At 41.3% G+C, this 23,570-nt stretch overlaps 1 protein-coding gene across 1 annotated transcript in view; it reads left to right on the top strand.

The window, feature by feature from the left end:
• Nucleotides 1-7,739: 7,739 nt before the first annotated feature.
• Nucleotides 7,740-23,570, top strand: part of LOC108798057 (lamina-associated polypeptide 2, isoforms beta/gamma-like) — a gene marked incomplete at its 5' end in the record, with an annotated part of 58,458 nt that continues 42,627 nt past the window's right edge. Inside the window, 3 exons of the mRNA XM_018569764.1 lie at nt 7,740-7,786; nt 8,144-8,230; nt 8,625-8,712. Coding sequence (XP_018425266.1) covers nt 7,740-7,786; nt 8,144-8,230; nt 8,625-8,712 — 222 coding nt within the window. The remainder of the gene's footprint in view (nt 7,787-8,143; nt 8,231-8,624; nt 8,713-23,570) is intronic.

Raw genomic sequence — 23,570 nt, forward strand, 5'->3', positions numbered from 1 at the left:
ATATATCTCTCTCTCATCATTCTGGAATAGGTTGATCTTAGTTTCATCTGTCCTAAGAATGCTATTCTAGAACTGGCTTTTAAAAAAAAAATTGGCAAAGAATAGAAAGAATAATCTGACCTTTCTATTCTTGAGGTGTATGAATGGTTTGCACCTTGTGGTGAACCCTCTGTATTTGCACTTATGACGTCTTCTCCTTATGGCAAACTTGGATAATTTGCCTCTACCTCCTGGAGAGTTTTCTTCACTTGGCTGGATGTTGTGAAAATAACTTGCGTCTGTGTCCAATTATTTCCAGACACACCTGTGTATTAGTTATTTTTTAACTGTAAGTTAGAAAGGGAAAGGAATCAATGCCAAGTTTGTTGAACATAAATGCAGTAAAATGGTTTTATTGTTTTTATTTTATTGTACTACTTTACATTATTTCATAAGTAACAATGTTTGAGTTTAAAAATAAATACATTTGTATGCTTACACTTGTAAGAAAAATGGGGTGATTTCAACTAATCATAATATGAATAACAATAATAATATGAATATTAATAATATCCATATTATTTATCAACACCCACTTCTTACTGTTCGAGAGGGGCAGGTCAGCTAAGAAACACACACCATAAACTGTAGGTTTAAAAGAATATATTGTAACAGGAATTTAAAAATACATAGCTTGAGTATTGATAAAGATAACGGAACAGTAATAACAAGAACAACAAATCATTTAGCAAATATTACTGCCACAGGAACACTAGCACAGCAATAGCAAACCAACAATAACCAGGGAAAACACTAACCCAACACCTCTACAACACAAGCATTACAGGTGAAACTCAAATAATTAGAATATCGTGCAAAAGTTCATTTATTTCACTAAGGCAACTTAAAAGGTGAAACTAATATATGAGAGAGACTCATTACATGCAAAGCAAGATAGTTCAAGCCGTGATTTGTCATAATTGTGATGATTATGGCTTACAGCTCATGAAAACCCCAAATCCACAATCTCAGAAAATTAGAATATTGTGAAAAGGTGCAATATTCTAGGCTCAAAGTGTCCGACTCTAATCAGCGAATTAAGCCATAACACCTGCAAAGGGTTCCTGAGCCTTTAAATGGTCTCTCAGTCTGGTTCAGTAGGAATCACAATCATGGGAAAGACTGCTGACCTGACAGTTGTGCAGAAAACCATCATTGACACCCTCCATAAGGAGGGAAAGCCTCAAAAGGTAATTGCAAAAGAAGTTGGATGCAATCAATAAAACAAGGATTGTACATAGAACAATATCGGACCCCTGAAAAGTATAAGCATGCATATGTACTCCGTACTTGGTTTGGGCCCCTTTTGCGTGGCATGGAAGCTATCAGCCTGTGGCACTGCTGAGGTGTTATGGAAGACCAGAATGTTTCAATAGCGGCCTTCAGCTTTTCTGCATTGTTCGGTCTCATGTCTCATCTTTCTCTTGACAATGCCCCATAGATTCTCTATGGGGTTCAGGTCAGGCGAGTTTGCTGGCCAATCAAGCACAGTAATCCCACGGTCATTGAACCAGGTTTTGGTGCTTTTGGCAGTGTGGGCAGGTGCCAAGTCCTGCTGGAAAATGAAGTCAGCATCCCCATAGAGCTCGTCTGCGGAAGGAAGCATGAAGTGCTCCAAAATCTCCTGTTAAGATGGCTGCAACAACTTTTGCACGATATTCTAATTATTCAAGTTTTAACCTGTATATTGAAAATTGGTTGGCATAACTTGTACCCATCCTGTAAGATTTACATAGGTTCTGGACTGTGGTTCCCAAAATGGCTTCCTCTCCTCCGATGGCCTCCTCTCAGCTGCGCCTCTCTCCCAAAATGGCCTCCTTTCTGATGGCCTCCTCTCAGCTGGGACTCTCTCCCGAAATGGCTCCCCTCTTCTGATGACCTCTGCCTCTTTATTCTAACTAAGCCAATTCCCTATCACTAGAAACCCCTGATTGGTCCACAAAACCTAATCAGAGCTGTCTCATGATAGTGATTGGATGGCAGCTTAAGTCCCTTTTGATCTAATAACACGTAGGTTATCCATAACCTGGATGGCTCCATTTTGTCTGAAAAAGAGTATATATGCATATTATCTTGTGTTAATTTCCTATACAATGGATAGTCCCAAAATACCACTTGGTGTAAAGTCAGTTGTACATTTTAACATATCAAGGTGCCCATTGATCTCACAGAGAACAAAGGGTTGAGATCTGCAGTGCATATTAGCATGCTACCTAACTAATTCCTTTTATTTACTCTGGTCTCAGAGAAGCCCAATTATAATTCTATTCATGTCTGGGTGGCATCCGTACATATATAAATTGATTTCATTTTAATATGAGCCCTGGGATTTCTTACTGTTGCAATATTAAGTGTGTCTAATGAAAACCAGTTAAAGCAAAAAAGACCGCTTTTGCTGCAAAACTCACCTCCAGTGAGGCTGTACTCTTCAGTACTTCTTTCTAGGGCTGTGGAAATTAAAGATTAATTTCTCGATAATCGTTAAACTTTTTGATCGATTAAAATTATTTATGTAATGCATGTCTAACTATCTAGGCATCCATTAATTAAAGGGTTAACCTTTTTCAGACACCCGATACCTTAATATCGGGTGTCTGAGAGTCACAGCAGAGCGGACACACATGCCACATGCGGCTTTTGCCGGCATTCTGACAGCTCGTATAGATCGAGAGATATCTCTCTCAAAAAATATTAATTTATCAAGCAGTAATAGTGAGATTAATTCACAATGACTGCTGGATATAATTAAATAAATAAAATAACATTTTTAAGTTTAAAAAAAAAAAGTAGTGAAAAGTGTAAAAATAAAATAAAAATAAGTGTAAAAAATAAGGGACAAATTAATGTATGTATTGCTTTTTTTTTTTAGCTGTGCTGGTTTTGTTAAAAAAATACTACAAATCAAAACTGGGAAAAAAGTGTTTTTTTTACGTTTTTTCCTCCTTTTTTTTTATATTTTATTTGTCCTAAGTGAGGCGTTAGACACACATATGTGATATAAATATATAGCCCTATGTGTCCTCTAAAAAAACAATATATAATATGTGTGGGTGCACTTTGTATGAAAGTATATTACTGGCGTGGAAGAATCACACAGCAAAAATGTCAAAAGTGTGTCAGTCATTTACGAACAGAAACCAAAAACAAGCTGTCATGAAGGGGTTAATAACGTGCTGGATTAGTGTGATCCTAGTTAATTTTATTACTTCATTGCTGTGCTGTATGTTTATAGGCCAATGTAGTTGGATCTGTATGTGCGTTCATAATCGGAAATTAATCGATTAAAAAAAAATTCGATTAATCGAACACGAAAATTTTAATCATTACCAGCCCTACTTCTTTCACACCAGCAGCTTTCCTCAGTCTTTTTCAGGTTGAATTACACCAGTATGGTTAAGCCCACTTCCTCTGATCCCAAGCTGTCATGAATATGCCCCCAACCTGTGGGCAGTGAAGGAGATGCAGCACAGAGATGAGCTCATTTCTTTGACACTGTCCTTCCTTGTCAGCACATGTTCTGATTTGGCTCCTTGTGCTGTCTCTGCTTCATCCTCTTCTTCTCTGAGCTCTGCTGTAGAGGGACTGCAAGAGGCTGATACCAAGTCAAATTCAGATACTTACACTGCTTGCATTAAAATTACTTTAATACTGTAATACGGAACTGAACTAATTTGTATTTTATATCTCTGCCTTGAGTTCAGCTTTAAAATGTAACATTTTTGCACTGCTATAACTTAGGTCGCGATGTGATGACAATTTCTTTTATGTAATGAACATATAAAAGGTACAGGTTTGACGGACCTTTCTGAAGCTGAATCAGAAGGAGAGTGAAACGAAATGGTAGAATTCTTTAAGAATTCTAATGACTTAATCAGGCTTTGCAAAGATTAATGATGCTGGCTCTGATCGGGTATCCTGACGGGGCGGCGGCTGCTGTCAGGATACAAAAGGAACCGCGGGATTCCTCCATCAACGCACTCATAACATTGATGGAGGGTTGAACGAGAACAATAGACCAGAGTATGGCCAGCCTAAGAGAGCCTGACACTTCCGTGTATTTTGTTAGTTTTTATACTCTACCCACAGCATTGGCTAGCATATTAATTATAGTGGTCTTTTCCTAGCTTCCCCTTGTGGAATGCCACAAGGCCTCCATTGTTAAGAATCCATGTCCCAAATTCTCATTTCATTTTTTTTCTATTCCCCTCTTGATTTGGAGAATCTGGTAATTTGGAAACACACAAAATTTGCCCTTCAGACCAACTCCCACTAACTATTTGCAGGACTGTAGTAAGATTGGCAAATACTCCCCTTTCCTTTTCTCTCATCCTGGAAGGATTCTCATTACGGATGTATCTTCTTCCCTTTCCCTTAAGTCTAGTTCAGTGTAACTAGAGGTGCACCGAAATGAAAATGTTTAAACCGAAATAGAGAAAAATTTCAGACCGAAAACGAAAATGTTTTTTTATTTTAATTTTTTCAAATATTTTGTTTCTATTTATTTTTTTATAAAGTTTTTAATTTTTTTATATGTATTCATTTGTTAAATATTTTGATTTTTTACATTACTTTTAGGTGCTTCAGGAAATATTGGGGGTCTAAACGGATACCTGATATTTACCTTTCAAAATAGAGGACTTTGTGTCCTAAATCTCTTTTTCTGTCTCTCCTGTTATCAATGAACAGGAATCCTCAGTGTTCCTGTTCATTGATAACATGAGGACAGAGTATGTTTACTATAACTACAACTATGAATGAACAGGGGGTGATGTAGATCAGGCCTTCTTAAACTTTGTCCACTCGTGACCCCTTTTTTGCCGAGGAAATTTTTAAGGGACCCCAACGTCGGTCGGTGTCTCCCCCCTCCCCTAGCGTAAGTCGGTGTCTCTCCCCCTTTTTTCCCCTTTTTTGATTTGTAGTATTTTTTTTACAAAACCAGCACAGCTAAAAAAAAAATGCAATCAAAACATTCATTTATTTGTCCCTTATTTGTTTTATTTTTTTTACACATTTTTTTTTTTTTTATATAAACTTAAAAATGTTATTTTATTTATTTATATCAAGCAGTCATTGTGAATTAATCTCACTATTACTGCTTGATAAATTAATACATTTTTGGTTATTATCAGGCTGCTTCAAACTTCAGAACAGCCGATAATAAGTTAGTGACACTGATCCTGCAGCAGTTCAGGATTCAGCTGTCACTAAATGTTTTCTGATTGTTGCAACAACGATTAGCAAACTGAAACATTCTCCTTTCAAGAATAGATACATTTTGTATCTATTCATGAAAGAAAAAAAAAAAGCCAGTATAGCTTAAGAGATATCTCTCTCGATCTATACGAGCTGTCAGAATGCCAGGCAAAAGCCTGCATGTGTGTCCCTCTGCTTTCACTCTCAGACACCCGATATTAAGGTATCGGGTGTCTGAAAAAGGTTAACCCTTTCATTAATGAATGCCTCTGTAGTAAGGGCATCCATTAATGAATGTTAAAAGCTGATTCTCAGCGGTTAACCGCCCTCTAAAGCAGCAAATAACTGGTCACGTACAGTGTACGTGACGAGTCATTTGGTCCCTTTGTGGCTGGACGTACAGTGTACGTCTCCCGTCAATTGTCATCTCTGTCCCGCAGCGGCTCCTCTAACCCGCTATTGACTCACCGACAGTCCCATTCACTTTAATGGGACGGCTGGTGATGCGGCAGTGACGCAACAAGGTGAGGGACATGGCAGGCAGCAGGTGAGTGGATTTGCAAAACAATAGGATAAAAGGAATATTCCTGAACTTTGTTTTATGATTTATCTCATGGTTACTTACTGCGAAATTGTGTGAATGCATCGATGCAGTGCATGTTATCTTAGCTTGCAGAGCTTGGATTCATTAAATGAATTCAAAAATGTAAATATTGCAGAATATACAGCCTCATGCTACATAACTAAGCTCCATTTCATGCTGAATAAACGAAATTATTAATGTATCTTAAATAGAAAACTATCTTTAGATATATTTTTACTGCAAAAGCATTTTATTAAAAATTTGATAATCAGATTTAACCCTTTCCCTGCCAGGGACGTACAGCCAGGTCCGTATGTCGTACATTATAAAAAAAAGTGTAAAAAAATTAATAAAAAAACACAACCCCTCCCTCCCCCACACACACATAACATACACGTGCACCATATAGTGGTGTGCACATGCGCTGCAATGCGTTGTTATAACGCATCACAGTGCGTGATTCTTTTCTTTAAAAAAACACATTCATTTAACTGTGGCAGCGCATTGCAAAGCTTTGTGATGCATTGCCATGCGTTGTGATACCTTGTGTTCCAATTAAATATACGCCTGTATCATTTTTTCACAACACCAACACAGCGCAAAAACAATTAACATAAGTCATTTATATATTATATTAACATAAGTCATGTTATTTACAGTTTTGCGCACCTTCATTTTTTACCTTTTCGCAAAAAGGCGCAATTTCAAATTTGCAAATATTTTTTATTTATTAACTCAATACAGTTTTATCTTTTAGATTTAGTCAGAACATTTTTTTTTGTGCACTGATACTGATTTTAGTGCTTTATCAATAGAATTGTGTATTTTTATTGGTTTAATATTAATTACCGGGCCTGCGCTTTCAGAAAATATATGGTTTGAGGGGTCTTTTTACAAACGCTAGCAAACGCAGCAGTTGAAAATCAAATCAATGGGAAAAATTGCCGCCATCTGGAGCCTCTCATCCCTGCCTGAAGCCGATCCTGTGAAGCCAAAGCTGTGACTCCATGGATCCCCGCTGCTGTCTCCCGCTTGTAGGGGCTGTGGCAGCAGGGGGGGGGGTGCGGCGGCTGGCAGGGAGATGCCGCAAGTTTCAGGATGGTCGAGCGGTGAGGAGAACTGAGTCGCTGTCATCCTGTCAGTTTCCGGATGACAGCGGCTCTGTGCGTGGCCGAACGGGGGATTGATCAATATCATTGATATTTACCAATCCTCTGTGCAGCACAAACACTGGAGTGATCGTCTCATCACTCCAGTGTTTGTAAATAATTGGCAGCTGTGTGAATAACCGATCCGAACGCTGTTCGGCTATTCACTTCAGGCTTGTACGGCTGGTTTCAGCCGTACACCCACTGAAATCAGCTGTACATCGGCTTGCTGCGGCTGGGTTCGGGTCGGCCGAACATACCCAGCATGTTCGGCCGCCCGAGGTGCAGAAGGAGTTTGACTCAGCTGATCCGACATCTGGATCGGCTGAGCCGAACCTCCGGCAGGCTACACGCTGCTGTTCAGCCTATTCTTATAGGGGCCGAACAGCAGTGAGGAAATAGCCGAATGGCGCTCGCAGCAATAGAAAATTAAAAAAAATTGCAAAAATGGCATGGCCAGCTGAGTTGCAAAATTTTCCAGAGGGCTTGACAGCGAAAGGGTTGAATAAAATCTTTTTTATTTTATTTTTTTAAATCATTGATTTTTATCCACTCTGATATAAAGTATATCTAAATCCAAGTACAACTGATTAATATATTGCTGCTTACCCGTCCTTAGATGTGGGGGCTGCATTTGTTTTTCTTTTGTTTTTCTCTTTTTTTTTTAGGCTAACTACATTTTCTGCACGTACAGAATATATCTTGACCTCGCCAAATATCTTGTGTCCTTGTCACTTCCTGTGCAATTAACTTAAATATCAAACACTCCTCCCCAGCTATCTCCTGTGAACTACAGGACACCTCCATATGTAAAGGAGATGAGGTAAGGGGGTGTATGTAGTATGAATCAGGAAACCTAGGGTGACTGCTCCTTAACAGATAAGGTGTAGCAAGTATCCATTGTTCCCTAAAACAGGAAGTGTGTTACTATCCATATGCCACCAGGTGAAAATAAAGGAAAAAGCCATGAAAAAAGGAAATAAATTAAACCAACACGTTTAATGCCTGGTGGCTGCAACATATAAAATGTTTGTTTTTGGATTTTGATACACTTTAAAGAAATATTCTATACATTTGCCCTATACATTTGCCCAAAACCACTATGGTTTACCCACTAGCGTTTGATGCTGTAGAAAACGTATCTAGTGAAATGGTTTATTAAGCCTTGTGTTCACTTTAGGTTTACACTGTGGATGTTCCAGTACCCAGACGATCTTCTTTACCAAGTGGTTCTACAGCACACCCTTCTGCGGGCCAATATACACATGTAATTTTTCTGGAAACTCTGCTACTTGATGATATACACATGTCACTGGGTGAACTTTCTTTCCAAGATTGTATTTTTTGTTTTACAGCAAGCCGCAAGTCTTATTTACAACAATGGTTTAAGCCTACTTTTTAGGTTTAAAACTACTTTTTAGTGTTTCACTTGATTTTTTATTGTGGTGTTGGTATTTACTTATTGGCACATTGTATTTCAATTTGTTCCATGTTGCTGCATGTGCAAGCAGTATAAATGTCAGTAAACTAATCTAGAAAGCCAAACTCTGGAACTTTTTGTGCGTATGTACACCATAGTCCTCTAGGATGTTTGTTAGATAAGTGCTTATGATTGTTGCCTGAATAATTTGTTAAATGAAACAAAATGTTTACAATTACAGGTTCAGGCATGTATTGCAGCTGAATTTAACCAGACCCTTGCAAAACTAGGAGATGACTTCAGCGTTACAAAGATGTTAAAGCAGGAAAGTAGCGTTCTTAAAGTGAATTAAGACCCAAACAGTTCATTACACAGCTGAAATACAGTTCAATTGTTTGACTTTGCTTAGAACAAAGATTTGTTATTCTGTTCACCCACTCTTTTAATGGACACACTACTGCTTTACTGTACATATAGAAAAGTGACACCATAATTTACCACTGCAGCTTTGCAGTTTCCATGTGTCACTTGCCTGCTTACTCAACTATAACTGTAAATGTGCATTATCAGACCGGAGGAGCTGCAGAGGTTCTTTCAGTGCTGGTCTTGCAAACTGTCTAAAGGTGCCCATACACCTTACAATTATTGAATTTTGTTTGTCCTGTTATTGAACCCCTGTTCAATTTCAGCTTGAATACCCTATCATGCACAGACCAATGTAGTTCTCGATTATTGTTAGTTAGCAATACTAACTGTCCAACTTTCATCAGTCGAGAGAATAGATGTTAATTTGCGCATGTGCAGTGTTCATGTTGCGATTTGTGTTGTATGAAACCGCCACTAATCCATAGATTTTCGTCTGTTTCGATTAACGTTTTCCTGTTCAACCAAATTCAGCAAGTTGTACAGTAATTGCGATCGTGCACTTACCATCAACTGGCCGATTATTGTTGGTTTTTCATACAATAATCGCAAGGTGTATGGGCACCTTTCGTCGATATCCTCCAAACCTCTTCAGCCACATTAGATTGACAGCATTGTAGTGGAGCCAGTACATAATGTCTTAGGACTTGTTCACACCAATTGCGGTGCGTTCCAGAGCAGTAGCGCCTGGAACGCACAGCGATCTCACACTGAACATCCCCCTTCGCTCTGGGGCCGGAGGGGGCGTGGCGGGGCATTGATGTTCCGGTCCACTGCGAACGCAAGAGCATGCAACATTTTTTTGCGTTCACAGTGGAACGGAACGCAGGCAATGCTTACACGTGCGAGCACACTGTGGGTGGGGTGTGTGGCTGCAGTGCCATTGACTTCATGCCCCCTCCCGCCCCAGAAGGAAGGGGGAAGTTTAGTGAGCGATTGCTGAGAGTTCCAGCAGCTACCGCTCTGGAACGCACTGTTATTGGTGTAAACAAGCCCTCAATCTTTCTAATTTCTGCTGTGCAAAGGATTGTGGTAAGATGCAGTTATGTTGACAGTATTTTATTCTACATTTAAAGGAGAACTATGGGGTCAGTGTTTTTCCCCATAGTTCTCCTTAGGGTAACGGGAGGACACAAACTAGCGTCCTCCCGTTACCCTAAGCTCAGTATACCGCGAGCTACCGCAAGCTACAGCTCGCGGTATACAGAGACGCCGCACCTGGAGCGGATCCCGACTTAGATGACGGGATCCGCCCAGCTGCGTGAGTGACAGCTGGCTCTGCCTACCTAGAGGCAGAGCCAGCTGTACCCGCCCCCTCCCCCGTCCGTTCCGCCAGTCAGCGCTGGCAGATCGGAGCGGGGAGAGGGGAATCCAGCCCCTCCCCCTGTCATGGCAGAGAGCCGTGACAGGATCGAGAGGTGAGGGAACCCGGTATGTGTTCTCTCACCTCCCGATCTACTGAGCCGACCTGTGACAGTCTCATTGTCACAGGTCGGCTAGAACTATGAGGTGAGTGGAAATCACTCATCTCATAGTTCTCCTTTAATGATGTGTTTAGTAAATAAACAATTATGTTTATAAATGTAGTGCAATTGTATTTTCGTGGAGAAATTCAGATGTTTTTTGTCTTATTTTACATAAGCTAACTTTATATGGTCTCATCTCTCCCAAACTGCTTCTTCATAAACTGAAAAGACCTCCATTAATATCCTCAAGCATTATATTTTCCCATAGAGCTGCTCAGCTTTCATAACTGCCTGGTTATACATTCTTGCCTATTATTTTGTTACCATATCCACACAAAAGGTGGGCTGTATCAGCTTTTTTCATTTTTTTTTTTATGGACAAAGTTTTTAGTTCTCCTGCAGGTATTCTAGTTTTATTTTATTTTTCCAGGTACAAGAAGACAATGGCCTTATACAACTCTAAAACAGCATATCAGCATTCTAGGACTGTAAAAAGAGCTTTTATTGTATGCCTTTGAGCAACAGGGTCCTACTCTTTTGAGCTAAATATTGAGCATTTGCTGCTATAAAACTAAATAGGTAGAATTTGAGCAATGCCTAACATCAGTCCACATTGGTGTTCTGTGGTAGACTTACAATCCTGTTCTGGGTTGGTATTTGAATAAAAATGTTGGGTACCAAGGGGTAACCTTCTTACAGGTGTGAGCAAAAAAACGAGTCGTGTCACCTGATGCCACTTTTTAGCTTATGTGTATAGAATTGTGTAAAGCACAGTCCAGAGATGTCTGTGAAAAAAGGTTTGGAAAATGCTATAGTAATGAACTTGCACAGATAAAAAAAAAAGTCTTGGTTTGATGTCCCCCTGAATTGTAATGGCAGCCTTATTAAGATAGTTACCCCTTTAGTCGTCATATGGATATAGCTTCTTCGGACTCTGGCAACATCCCTATTTACTAGGGATGCACCAATACTGGGCATTTTCTCAAGAACTTTTTTAAACTGAAGCTGCTGCCTGAGGTTCTGTGCTTGCTGGGGACCTCGGCAGCCTTCTTGTAAATGGCGGCACCTGTTTACAGTGCTGGCCGCACATCTCCCCCTTCTTCCTTCGGAACCACACAGCACTGCTTACAGCGCTTCTGCCGGCTCGCACCCGCCCAGAAGACCCTCTGGACCCCTGCTGACAGCCCACCTGACACCTCACCCAGCTAACCTGAGACCCTGGAGGCATCAGGCCGATCCAGCAGAGCAACACAGAATATATAGCTTCATTTTATTCTGCACTGTTGTATAATGTATTGCTGGGACTTGTAGTTTTCTATAGCTGATGGTTTTATTCTGCATTGCTGTAAAATGTATTTCTAGGATTTGTAGTCCTCTATAGTCGGCGTCATTCTGCATTGCTGTATAATGTATTGCTGAGATTTTTGACTCTTCTATAGCTAGTTATTTTCTGCATTTGCTGAGATTTGTAGTCCCTCTACAGCTTGGAGTCTGTGACAGAACAACCAGGATCACAGCAGTTGCAGCTGCGACCAGGCCCTGGTGCTCCACCACTGTCCTAAAATGATCAATCTGTATTGTTATAGAAAAACTGTCACATGAAACTAAAAAAAGGGTATCTGTAATTGGTATCGGTGAGTACTTGAGGTAATGTATCAGTACTCGGTCTTGAAATGTTATCGGTGCATCCCTACAATTTACAACGAATATGTAGAAATGTGCTGTGGCAGCAAAAAGCCCAGCTTTATTTCAGTAGAACCAACCAAAAAAGAAAAAGAAAAGACAACCAGCGCAAATAATATATGAAATGCAAGTTCCTACTATGCAAATGACAAATACAACCTTCACTAAATTATAAAACATGTGCTTGTAGCATTAATCAGTTTTAACTTGGCTAAGCCTAGTAAATCAAAATTTTGTAACACTTTACAGCAATTCCTGTAGTACAGAAATATCTTATCTGTGTAATGTTCTTGTCCTGAATATATGAATAGTAATTCAGTATAGGGGTTTTGTAGAGTCCTTGCAATGTCTTCATGAAGAAATTACCTGCACTGTAAAAATCACAGTAAAATTACATTACAGGTTGGTTACATCTAACCTTATCTGGAGCCTTAACTTACTAATTAGGTTGCTGTCTCACCTTAAAATGCCTACATATTTGAAATTCCAGTACTTGAGTGACTCTCTTTTTGCAGTCTATGCGGATTGATCTATCCTCAGCAATAGCTTTGGAGGCCGGACCCCGCTGTACTGGACAATCGCAGAGCCTGCCTAGAATGTGACCTACTGTCACTGGGCTCTGTTTGTGGTGCTTTCCAGACCTATGCATACTGTGTTGGTTTGCCACAAAGCGCTTTCCTGATGTGACCCAATCTTTGAAGACTCATCATACATAGGATGTGTTGGCAGAGCATCACAAGTTACTTCATTTATTAGACCCGTTGGGTGCCTTGATTATCCCCTTTTTTCCTTTGATACCTCAAAGTGTTATACGTCACTAGGTGCATTACGTGCTCTTTTCCCGCCATTCAGTGAGATGGCATCTTCCTGCCACTGCTCCTATTCGCAAGAGACACGTGGTTTAGTCCTAGAGTCTGCTTACAGTGACATAGTCACCTCTGGTCTTTTGATCCTCTCCTACTCAGACCAGTGGGTTTGAGTACTCAGGGTTTTACTTTGTATTACAGCTACATTGTCCCTGCTTGCGGTACAATGTGTCAGATCCCAAGCACAAGAGGAGCAGTCCCGCTGTGTTGGGTGCATCTGGCTCTCAATCCACTAACTATTCTGCAGTGTTCTGTCAGAATGCCTGACACCGACAGCCTTAAACATTGTCCCCTGCTTGGAGTCCTTCTTGGCTCGGTTGGGTGTGGCCACCTCCTTGGCTTTAACATGGGAGGTATCCCCAAGTTATGCAGTTTTTAAATGGGCCACAATGCAAATTGCCAATTCTGACCAGGGGACATAAATGTACCTATACACCTTGTTCTGCAGAGTCATTATATGACTTGCCTGCAGCCTCTGAGCCTTCGGTTGTGGAAGCTTTATCTAATCCATGCAGGATAAGATTGCCCCTGTGGAGCTGAATGCAGCCACCATAACTCCTACACTAAGAGAAACCATTTAGGCTCGCATTGATGCTGCTTGTCTACCTTAAGGTGGAGGAGCAACCTGTAACTTTCACCAGTGCTGCTACCAGTCTAGGATCTCTACGAAGTCCTAAGACTACTTAAACTTTTCCCACGCACACACTATTTCCAGGCATTCTGTACACTGACTGCGAAACTCCTGATCAACACCACCCAAACATTTTCGAATACCTGTTTGAGAAGGCCTTTAAGGAGTGGGCTGTTCCCACAGTTGATCTGACGGTGTCTTCCTGCCTTTAAATCCAAAACAAAGCCTAGAGTCCGGTTTCACAGGAAGTCCTGGGCCCCCAAACCTGCAGACAAGTTCATCAGCATAAAGGAGTGTTCCAACATTCCAAATAAAGCGTGGAGTCTGTTTAGTCCTGTAAGTTTCCCACCACGCTCCTGACCGGTATACCCCTTGAAGGTTGGTGCTGAAATGGCTGCGGATGGCCGCTTGAATCCAAAGAGTACAATATGTCACTAGCACACCAAGGATCTGTGTCCCAAAAAAGTATTTATTGATTTATGCATATTTTGTCAAATAGAAGATAAATGAATAAACGCATGGCACATGCTTTGGCGTGTGTTTTGAAATGATGAACCGATACATGTGATAAATGTAGATTGTTTACTGCTTTTTCAGTATGATCTGTCACAGGAGATGCGACTTGTATGCTTCTTTACAAGGATAGAAAAGTGCATAGTGCAGCATCATGGTCTCATATCCTATGTTCATTGTGAGTGTGTTATGTTAAAGTCACAGTTCAGCTGCAAATTTGCAGCTGAGCTGTCACTTGTAGTTCTACAAGTATGTGCAGACCTCTTTCCCCTGGTTCTGCAGGCATGCAGGGTTGTGCTGTTGCTTGTCCTCCAGACATGTGCAAGAGCAAGTTAGGAGCAGAGCACTAGTCTGGCAACTTTAGGCATCGGCCGACCTCTCCTGCTGGCCATACACCTAATAGAGTATCTGCAGATTTTCTATGGTCAGATGGCAAAAGTGCAACAGATTCCTCCATCTACACTAAACTGTGTGGATGGAGGAATTTCCCACTGGGCCAAGCTTCAGTATCTTGCTAGTCGGCCCCGCTGGCTGTAAAAATACCTGAACAATTTGATTTGATGCAGGCATTGTTCAGGTGTTTCGAATTCCTTGAAGTTTATCCGTGTACCAACCTTTTGGCTTGTTCCTGGAAATCCATGTCTTCAGTCTGTCCTGGCCTTTGGCTTGTCCCTGCAAAACCTAGTCTTCAGCCTGCCCCTGACCTTTGATTTTTCTCCCATTATCCGTGTCTGCAGCTTGTCCGAAAGTCTGGCATTGTCAACCATCGGCTGTTAGCTGAGTTGAATGAACCTGGGGGCCAAGACCAGGGGTCAGCATGCAGTGTAACATCTCCACCATCAGGAGCTCTAGGGAAGACTGGCTGGCCATTAGACTCCGTGCCCTGCGGTAACCACGCTACCAACTCAGCATTGCAACACTCTAGTGCTTTCTAGCCTAGTGCTTGAACCTTTAGCCGAGCCTGACTTACACTTGCCATATTTAGCTTCACAGCTCCTGTCCCTGCTAGAACTCCAGCTCTGGGGGTTGTCAGCGTACATTGCTTGCACTCTTTCTTCTAGGTGCACATGTAACTAGGGTCCACATCCTTGATTCCGGGTCACCTATTTGAGTCCTGAATGTTATTTTTGTTTTGGTTGCTTCTTGATGTTTAGTCCGTATTCAAAATGTAGTCCAGATGTTGGGACATCCTGTCCCAATCAACACTCAGTCCCCATATTCAAGGGGCATCTCACCCTCTTACTCTGCCTCTTCTTTTCCCTGTGTTTCTTTTTGGCCTCCTTTTCTTCCTTTTCTCTTGTTTATTTTGATCCCCTTTTCTAGTCCTGGTTTTTCTTTTCTTTTTCTCTCACCCTTTTTTTCTCCCCTTTTCCTCCTCCACCGCATCCCCCCCTTTTTCCTATTGACTTTATTTCCCCTTCTTTTTACACTTCACTCCTTTCCCCTTTCTTGAACCCTTTTATAGATTCCCTTGGCTACCACAATGGGTTTGCTTGAGAACTGCCTGACCAGAATTAATAAAGCAGCAGAGTGAGTCTCCACTGCCTGGCGACGCCTTTATTTGTTTTGTGCCTATACACACTAGGGGCATGCCAGGATAAGCAGTGTTCCTGTTGCTATGAGGGCAGCAGCTGTTGGCAGGTAATAGAGGGGTGATAGAGACCCCTATATTTGTGGTGTGCATTGGATATATAGTGCTGAGCATTAAGGCATTCACCTCTGTGACATGCATTGGATTGTTTTAATTATATTGATCTATTCTTGATTCCCACTTAACTTTTTGGATGTTTACACAACAATTATTTATGGTGGGAATCTGTTGTCACTTTGATGTATTGTGATTTCAGGGGAGGTACGTATCTAAGGGTAAATTATATTGCATTATTGTCACATTAGGCCTGATGAAGGGACCCTGCGTGGCCCCCGAAATGTTGCCATCCTTTTAACAAAATGTGTATTCGTCAATAAAATACTTTTTTTTTTTTTGGACACCGGTCCTAGGGGTGCTAGTGACATATTGTGCTTGTTAGCCTTTGTAAACACCTGGACAGACAGCATTTCAGATACCTGGGTATGGGAGGTGGTTTCAACAGGCTACAAACTAGAGTTTTGCTCTCAAACTCCTAACTTCAGGACTTCCAATATTCCTGGCATCGAGATTAGCAGACCTCTGTGTAGCCCTTGCCAGTCTTCTGGAACAAAGGGATATCACCCTACTTCCTGTTTTAGAGATGCTATTCTGACCTTTTCACAGTTCCAATGCCAAAAAGGGGCATCCACCCCATCTTGGATCACTAGGCATCTAATGTCTTTATTCAATTCAAAAAACTCCAATTGCAATCCACCTGGTCCTCTCATAGTCTTCCTTCATCAGGAAGACTTTCTGGCTTCTGTAGACATCAAGTATGTGTATGCCCTTATTTTTCCAGCACATCAGAGATTCCCTCTTTGCTGTGGGTCCTTTTAGCCCTGGTGCTTGGCTTGTTCTACTCCCAAGGGTATTCCGACTTTAAAAGAGTTAATTTAGATCCTGAGCCTTCAGAAGTCTGTTTTGGCACTGACTCTTTGCTTGAAATATCTGGGCTTGGTCCTGCACACAGTTAAGCCAGAGTTTTCCTTCCATAAGAAAAACTTTAAAATCTCAGACTTAGACATTTCAGTCCAAGAGTCAACTAACTCTGTTTTTGTACTTGTATCCTCAGGCTGATGGGTATTCTCTGTCAAGGCAGTCCCATTTGCCCGGTTTCACTCTAGGCCCTTGCAGCTTAACATCCTGGCAGCATGTGGCAAATTGGTTTAATCTCTGGAGAAATTGATTAACCTATTACGAAGGACCAGGTTGTCTATGGCCTAGTGACTCAGAAGTCCAACTCTGGATTACAAGAAAACTTTTTTGATGATCTTGGATGCTGGAGGTATCTTGGCTCCCGATCATAATTATGGAGCGTTGAACAATTTGATTGTCCCTATAACACTAGACATCTCGGCTGCAGGCCTTGGTTAAACTTGGTTTCCTTGGCTCTCCAAAAACCGCCAGGAACATTCCACTTTCCACTCTCACACATAAGGTGGCATTAAAGCCTGGAGCTTCCTTTCTTCCCAAGGTGGTTTCAGCCTTTTACCACAACCAAGACATTGTGCTTCTATCACTCCATCTGGCCCCAGTACATAGTCGGGTTGAAAAAATACATAAAGTGCAACAAGTTCAACCTATTTGGGGAAAAAAACCCCCTGTAAACAGAACCCTGTTCCCACAGTTACCCACAGCTAATCCAGAGGAAGGCAAAAAAAACCCCAAAAAGCATGGTTCAATTTGCTCCAAAAGGGGGGGGGGGGATCCTTCCTGATCCCATAAAGCAATCGAATATTTCCTGGATCAACAATCTCTGGTGTTTTTTTTACTTATAAAATGTTAATATTTAGTTATATATTCTGTGCATTTAGGAATGCATCCAGTTTTTTTTAAACAGTTAACTGAGCTAGCTAGCATTAGTTCCTGAGGAAGCCTACTACACATTTTCACAGCTGTTATTGCGAAGAAGCATTTCCATATGCAAAGGTTAAACCTCTTTTCCTCCAGACGCAAAGAGTGCCCCTTTGCAGTGGCCTTAAAGTGAATAATTTTGCCCCGCCTTTACTATATGGACCATTTATATTTTTATACATGGTTATCATATCCCCCTTTAATTACCTCTTCTCTCAAGAGAACAAATTCAGTTCAGCTAATCTTTCCTCATAGCTGAGCTCCTCCATGCCTCTCATGAGTTTAGTTGCCCTTCTCTGCACTCTCTTCAGTTCCACAACATCCTTTTAGTAAACTTGTGCCCAAAACTGAAGTGCGTATTCCAGATGAGGTCTTACTAATGCTTTGCACAGGGGTAGGATCTCTGGAGTTTATACCCCTTTTAAAACCATTAAGTATTTTGCTTGCTTTAGAAACTGCCACTTTGACACTGGATGCTATTATTGAGTCTATGGTCTAACTTAACACCCAGATCCTTCCCGATCAATGACTGTGACAGATGTACTACCCCTAGAATTTATGATGCATACATGTTTTCTAGTCCCCAAGTGCATAACTCTTAATCTTCAACATTAAACTTAATTTGCCACATACCGTAGATGCCCAATCAAAGAGTGCATTCAGATCTGCTTGTGAGTTGGAGACTTCTTTTAAGGACTGTATTCCACTACATAGTTTCGTGTCATCTGCAAACACAGAAACTGTACTTTTTTTAAATATTTTAAAAAGTTAGGGTCCCAGCACTGAACGGTGTACGTCAGAAGGAGTTTAACCTTCATTGCTTGCATACACTGAGTGGCCAGATTATTATGACCACCCCATCAGTACTTTGTTGGGCCACCTTTTGCCTTCAATACTGCGGCGATTCTTCTTGGCATTGACTCCATGAGATTTTGAAAGGTGATGCGAGGCATCTGACACCATGCCTGATGAATAGCACTGTCCAGTTCTGTGAGATTTGATGGTTGTGGAACCAGCTGCCTGAGGGCTCTTTCAACTTCGTCCCACAAATGCTCAATTGGATTGAGATCTGGTGATTGTGGGGGCCACCTAAGCAAGGTAAAGTCTCCCTCATGTTCTTGAAACCACTCCTGCACAATACGAGCACCGTGGCATGGCGCATTGTCTTGTTGGAAGAAGCCATTTCCATTGGGATATGCCATCAACATGATAGGATGAACTTGATCAGCAACGATACTTTGGTATGTTGTGCTATTCAGACGTTGTTCCACACAAATTAAAGGGCCCAAATCATGCCAGGAAAACAAATCCCACGTTCAAAGGCTGTTAAATCACGTTGTTTACCCATATCTTCAGAAAAAAAATCACTTCTACTGTTGTGGTAAACAACCTGCTTCTCTATTTTTAATGGTCTGGCCCTCTAGCAACTTCAGCGCAAAATTATAGCTAATTTGCCTACAAACGTCAGGTGGTCATAATATCTGGCCACTCATTGTATGCCTAATATCCAGTATTCTAAAATATACACAGCTGTTTATCGACCATACAGCACTGACATATGTATAAAAATGTAAACATATTTGGTGGTCTCGCTATTTATGATAAATAGGACAAAATAGTGACAATATTTGGAAATGTATTCATTAGACAACATGCATAACGCATCAAATGAACTAGAACTGCATTTTTCAAAATTTCTCTGATTATTGTAAAAAAAAAAGTTAGGGTTAAAAAAAAAAAAAACAACCAAAATGGCTAAATTGAGGCCCCCAAATGACTTTGGAATGGAAATCAGTTTAAAAGTTATTGCTGAATAAATCAGTACATATCAAAATTTAAACATTTATTCTGATGACAAAGGTTTTAATGACCCCTGCACATGAAAGGGTTAAGATCATTAGGCATGCTTTGCTTGCGTCTTTCCCCAATAGTTTTGAAATACCAAACAAACTTAACGTAACTTTTTTATTAAAGTGCATCTTTTAGTTACTTTTGTGCATGAATGTACTCAAAACTTGACAATATACAGCAACAACATAATTATTTTAAAAAACTGTATATTTTGTCATTAAAAAAAACTGTCTTTAGGTTGCAAGTAAGTGACTTTGCCTAGGCTGAGATGGTGCCATCAGTCTGCAGGAGAAAACATTTTTCTAAGTCTCCTCTCTGCCAGTGAACAGATTACAGCATCGTGACTTTGCAGAATGAAGGGTGGCTGCGGTGTCGGCTGATCTCAGTCAAGTATTTGTGAGCACAGCTAATAGGCTCCAGGATTTACATGGCTCTGCCAACATCTCAGTCCAGGAAGTAAATTCCTACTCTGGATAATGCCTGAAAAGGAGGGCAATGCCCACCTGGAAAGAAAAGCAGATCATCTTTGCTGGGGGGAATACTGTGCTCTGTGTGAGAGGTAATAGACATTTGTCAGTGTTATACTGACATGTTACTTGTATGCAAGTAACATGAAAAAAATATCTACCACTAGATTTAAGATTGTGTTCAATTTGAAATATAATGGAAAGACTGCAGAATTCTAATGGAACGCATTTTCTTTAAGCAGATGGAGCGAAGATCTTCTTTGGGCCAAACTTCAGGGAACAAAAATGATGGCAAAAATTGGGCTTTGAAAAAACAGGTAATGCTCAGTAGTTTCAGGCCAAAAGCAGAATATTTTCTTGTTACATAGTTAGTCAGGTTGAAAAAAGACACAAGTCCATCGAGTTCAACCTAAAGAGATATATGAAAAAAAAAAGAAAAGCTTAAACAGAACGCAATGCCCCCAATTACCCACTGTTGATCCAGAGGAAGGCAAAAAAAAACCCTTTAAAGCATGGTTCAATTTGCTCCAACAGGGGAAAACAATTACTTCCTGATTCCTGATCAAAAACAATGGCCACTACTCCTTACTCTTGCTATCAGACCTTTCTGCTGCTTTTGACACTGTTGACCACCAGTTCCTCTTCAAAAAACTTCACTCGCTTGGCCTACAAGACTCTGCTCTCTCATGGTTCTCCTTCTACCAATCTAAGCACTCCTTTAGTGTCACCTACAAATCTAACTCCTGCCCTCCTCTTTCTGTAGGGGTCCCCCAAGGCTCTGTCCTTGGACTTCTCCATCTACACTTCCTCCCTTCGGCAGTTAATAACCTCACATGGCTTCCAATACCATCTCTATGCCGATGACACTCAAATCGATCTTTCTACTCCACAACTCACCCCCTCAGTGTCCTTGCGTGTCACTATAATCTACTAACTGACATATCAGTCTGGATGTCACAACATTTCTTAAAACTCAACCTTTCAAAAACTGAGCTCATGATATTTCCTCCCGCCCGTGCACCTTCCCCCAACTTTTCCCTTGAGATTAATAACACAACTATCCAGCCCTCCACCCATGCCAAGGTGCTAGGTGTCATCCTTGACTCCTACCTCACCTTTCTTCTTTTTCCTCCTTCGCAACATCTCTAAAATACGCCCCTTCCTTACCAATGAAACCTCAAAACTACTCATCCACTCGTTATCTCTCGCCCTGACTATTGCAACTCCCTCCTCATTGGTCTTCCTCTACACAGGCTATCCCCCCTTCAGTCTATCATGAACGCTGCTGCTAGACTCATTCACCTAACCAATCGCTCAGTGTCTGCAACCCCCCTCTGCCGATTCCTGCACTGGCTTCCAATAGCCCAAAGGATAAAATTCAAAATATTAACAATGACTTACAAAGCCATCCACAACTCTGCCCCCGGCTATATCTCAAACCTTGTCTCAAAGTATCACCCTAACCGTCCCCTCCGCTCTTCAAAAGACCTTTTGCTTTCCAGCTCCCTCATCAACTCCTCCCATGCTCGCCACCAAGTCTCTCCCATCCTCTGGAACTCTTTACCCCAACCTGTCCGTCTATCTCCCTCTCTGACTGGCTTTAGGCGATCCCTTAAGACTCATCTCTTCAGGGAGGCCTATCCCACCTCAACCTAAACGCTCAACCATCACGTTCTCAAACAATTCATCCGCATAGCTACCTCCTCATGTATCACTTGCCCCTCCCTTTTAGATTGTAAGCCCTCAGGTGCAGGGCCCTTCCTTACCATCTTGTGTTAAATTGTATTGTGATTGTAATGTCTTCCTTATATTGTAAAGCACTGTACAAACTGTTGGCGCTATATAAATCCTGTATAATAATAATAATCCCATAAGGCAATCGTATATTCCCTGGATCAACAATCTCTGATGCTTAATATACCTATAACAACTCAATATCCAGTAATATTCTGTGCATTTAGGAATACATCCAGATTTTTTTTAAACAATTAACAGCTAGCTAGAACTAGCTCCTGGGGCAGCCTATTCCACATTTTCACAGCTCTAACTGTGAAGAATCCTTTCCGTATGCAAGGGTAAACCTCTTTTCCTCCAGACGCAAAGAGTGCCCTCTTGTCCTTTGCAGTGACCTTAAAGTGAATGATTTGGCACCATGCTCACTATATGGACCATTTATGTATTTATACATAGTGATCATGTTCCCCCTTAATCTCCTTCTCCAGCGAGAACAAATGAGGTCACGGCGGGCAAGGGGCATGGCTGCGGTGCCATTGACTTCAATGCACCGCCAAGCTCCCTCCCGCACCTGAACACAGGGAGCCGGCCAGCGTGCGTTTCAGGCCGAACACTCTGGAACGCAGACTTTGTAGTGTGAACCGGCCCAGAGAGAGCGAGAGAGAGGCAGTAGTCCTAGTAGCGATTTAATGTGCTTGTTTTCTAAATAATGGTGTTTTTTCACTGGTAGATCTCATTGAGCTCGTCATTTGAAAAGTAGATCTCCAGACGACAAATTGTGGGCACCCCTGCTGTGTGCTTGCGCACACCGGCCCGTGCGGCTGTTATCGTACGGACATGCCACAAACCCGCCGAACATCGTACGATGCTCGGCGGGTTTTCAAACATGTCCGTAAGTTTAAAGTCGTGCGACCTTACAGTAGTAGAGGTCGCACGGCTTCCACACACCTTACGATCATCGTACGATCGCGGGATGTCCCGCGATTATCGTACGATAATCGTAAGGTGTGTGGGGACCCTTACACTTGGGGGACACCACTAACAACCTCAGACCATTCAGAGTATGAATCATTGATCCACCACTCTCTGAATACGGCCTTTCAGCCAGTTTTCTATCCAATTACAGATTCAATACTCTATACCTACTGACCATAAGTTATACATTAGCCACATGTGGGGAACTGTGTCAAACACTTTTGCAAAGCCTAATTTATTACTCACTTCCTCATAAAGAGAAAGTAGGTTTGTTTGACAACTTCTGTCTTTTGTGAATCCGTGCTGACTATCGCTTATATTATTTTCAAGCAAAAACAATTGCATGTGATCCTTAAAAGAGAACTATGAGGTGAGTGCTTTTCACTCACCTCATAGTTCTAGCCGACCTGTGACAATGAGACTGTCACAGGTCGGGTCAGTAGATCGGGAGGTGAGCGAACATTGCTCCCACAGTTGATTTGTTCACACCAAGCTGCTTGCCTATTGCAGATTCAGTCTTCCCAGCCTGGTGCAGGTCTACAATTTTGTTTCTGGTGTCCTTCGACAGCTCTTTGGTCTTCACCATAGTGGAGTTTGGAGTGTGACTGTTTGAGGTTGTGGACAGGTGTCTTTTATACTGATAACAAGTTCAAACAGGTGCCATTGATACAGGTAATGAGTGCAGGACAGAGGAGCCTCTTAAAGAAGAAGGTACAGGTCTGTGAGAGCCAGAACTCTTGCTTGTTTGTAGGTGACCAAATACTTATTTTCCACCATAATTTGCAAATAAATTTGTTCCAAATCAGCCAATGTGATTTGTCTGGATTTGTTTTCTCATTTTGTCTCTCATAGTTGAGGTCTACCTATGATGCCAATTACAGGTCTCTCTCATCTTTTTAAGTGGGAGAACTTGCACAATTGGTGGCTGACTAAATACTTTTTTGCCCAACTGTATCTTGCTAACTACTGAAGTTAAACTTACAGGTCTGTAATTACTTGGTAAAGACTTTGATCTCTTTTTAATATAGGCACCACATTGGCTTTGTACCGATGGATTGGGCAAGTCCAGTCATTAGAGAGTCTCTAAAAATTTG

Source organism: Nanorana parkeri, unplaced genomic scaffold, assembly GCF_000935625.1.
Source record: "Nanorana parkeri isolate BGI_ZX_2015 unplaced genomic scaffold, ASM93562v1 scaffold1391, whole genome shotgun sequence".
NCBI lineage: Eukaryota > Metazoa > Chordata > Amphibia > Anura > Dicroglossidae > Nanorana > Nanorana parkeri.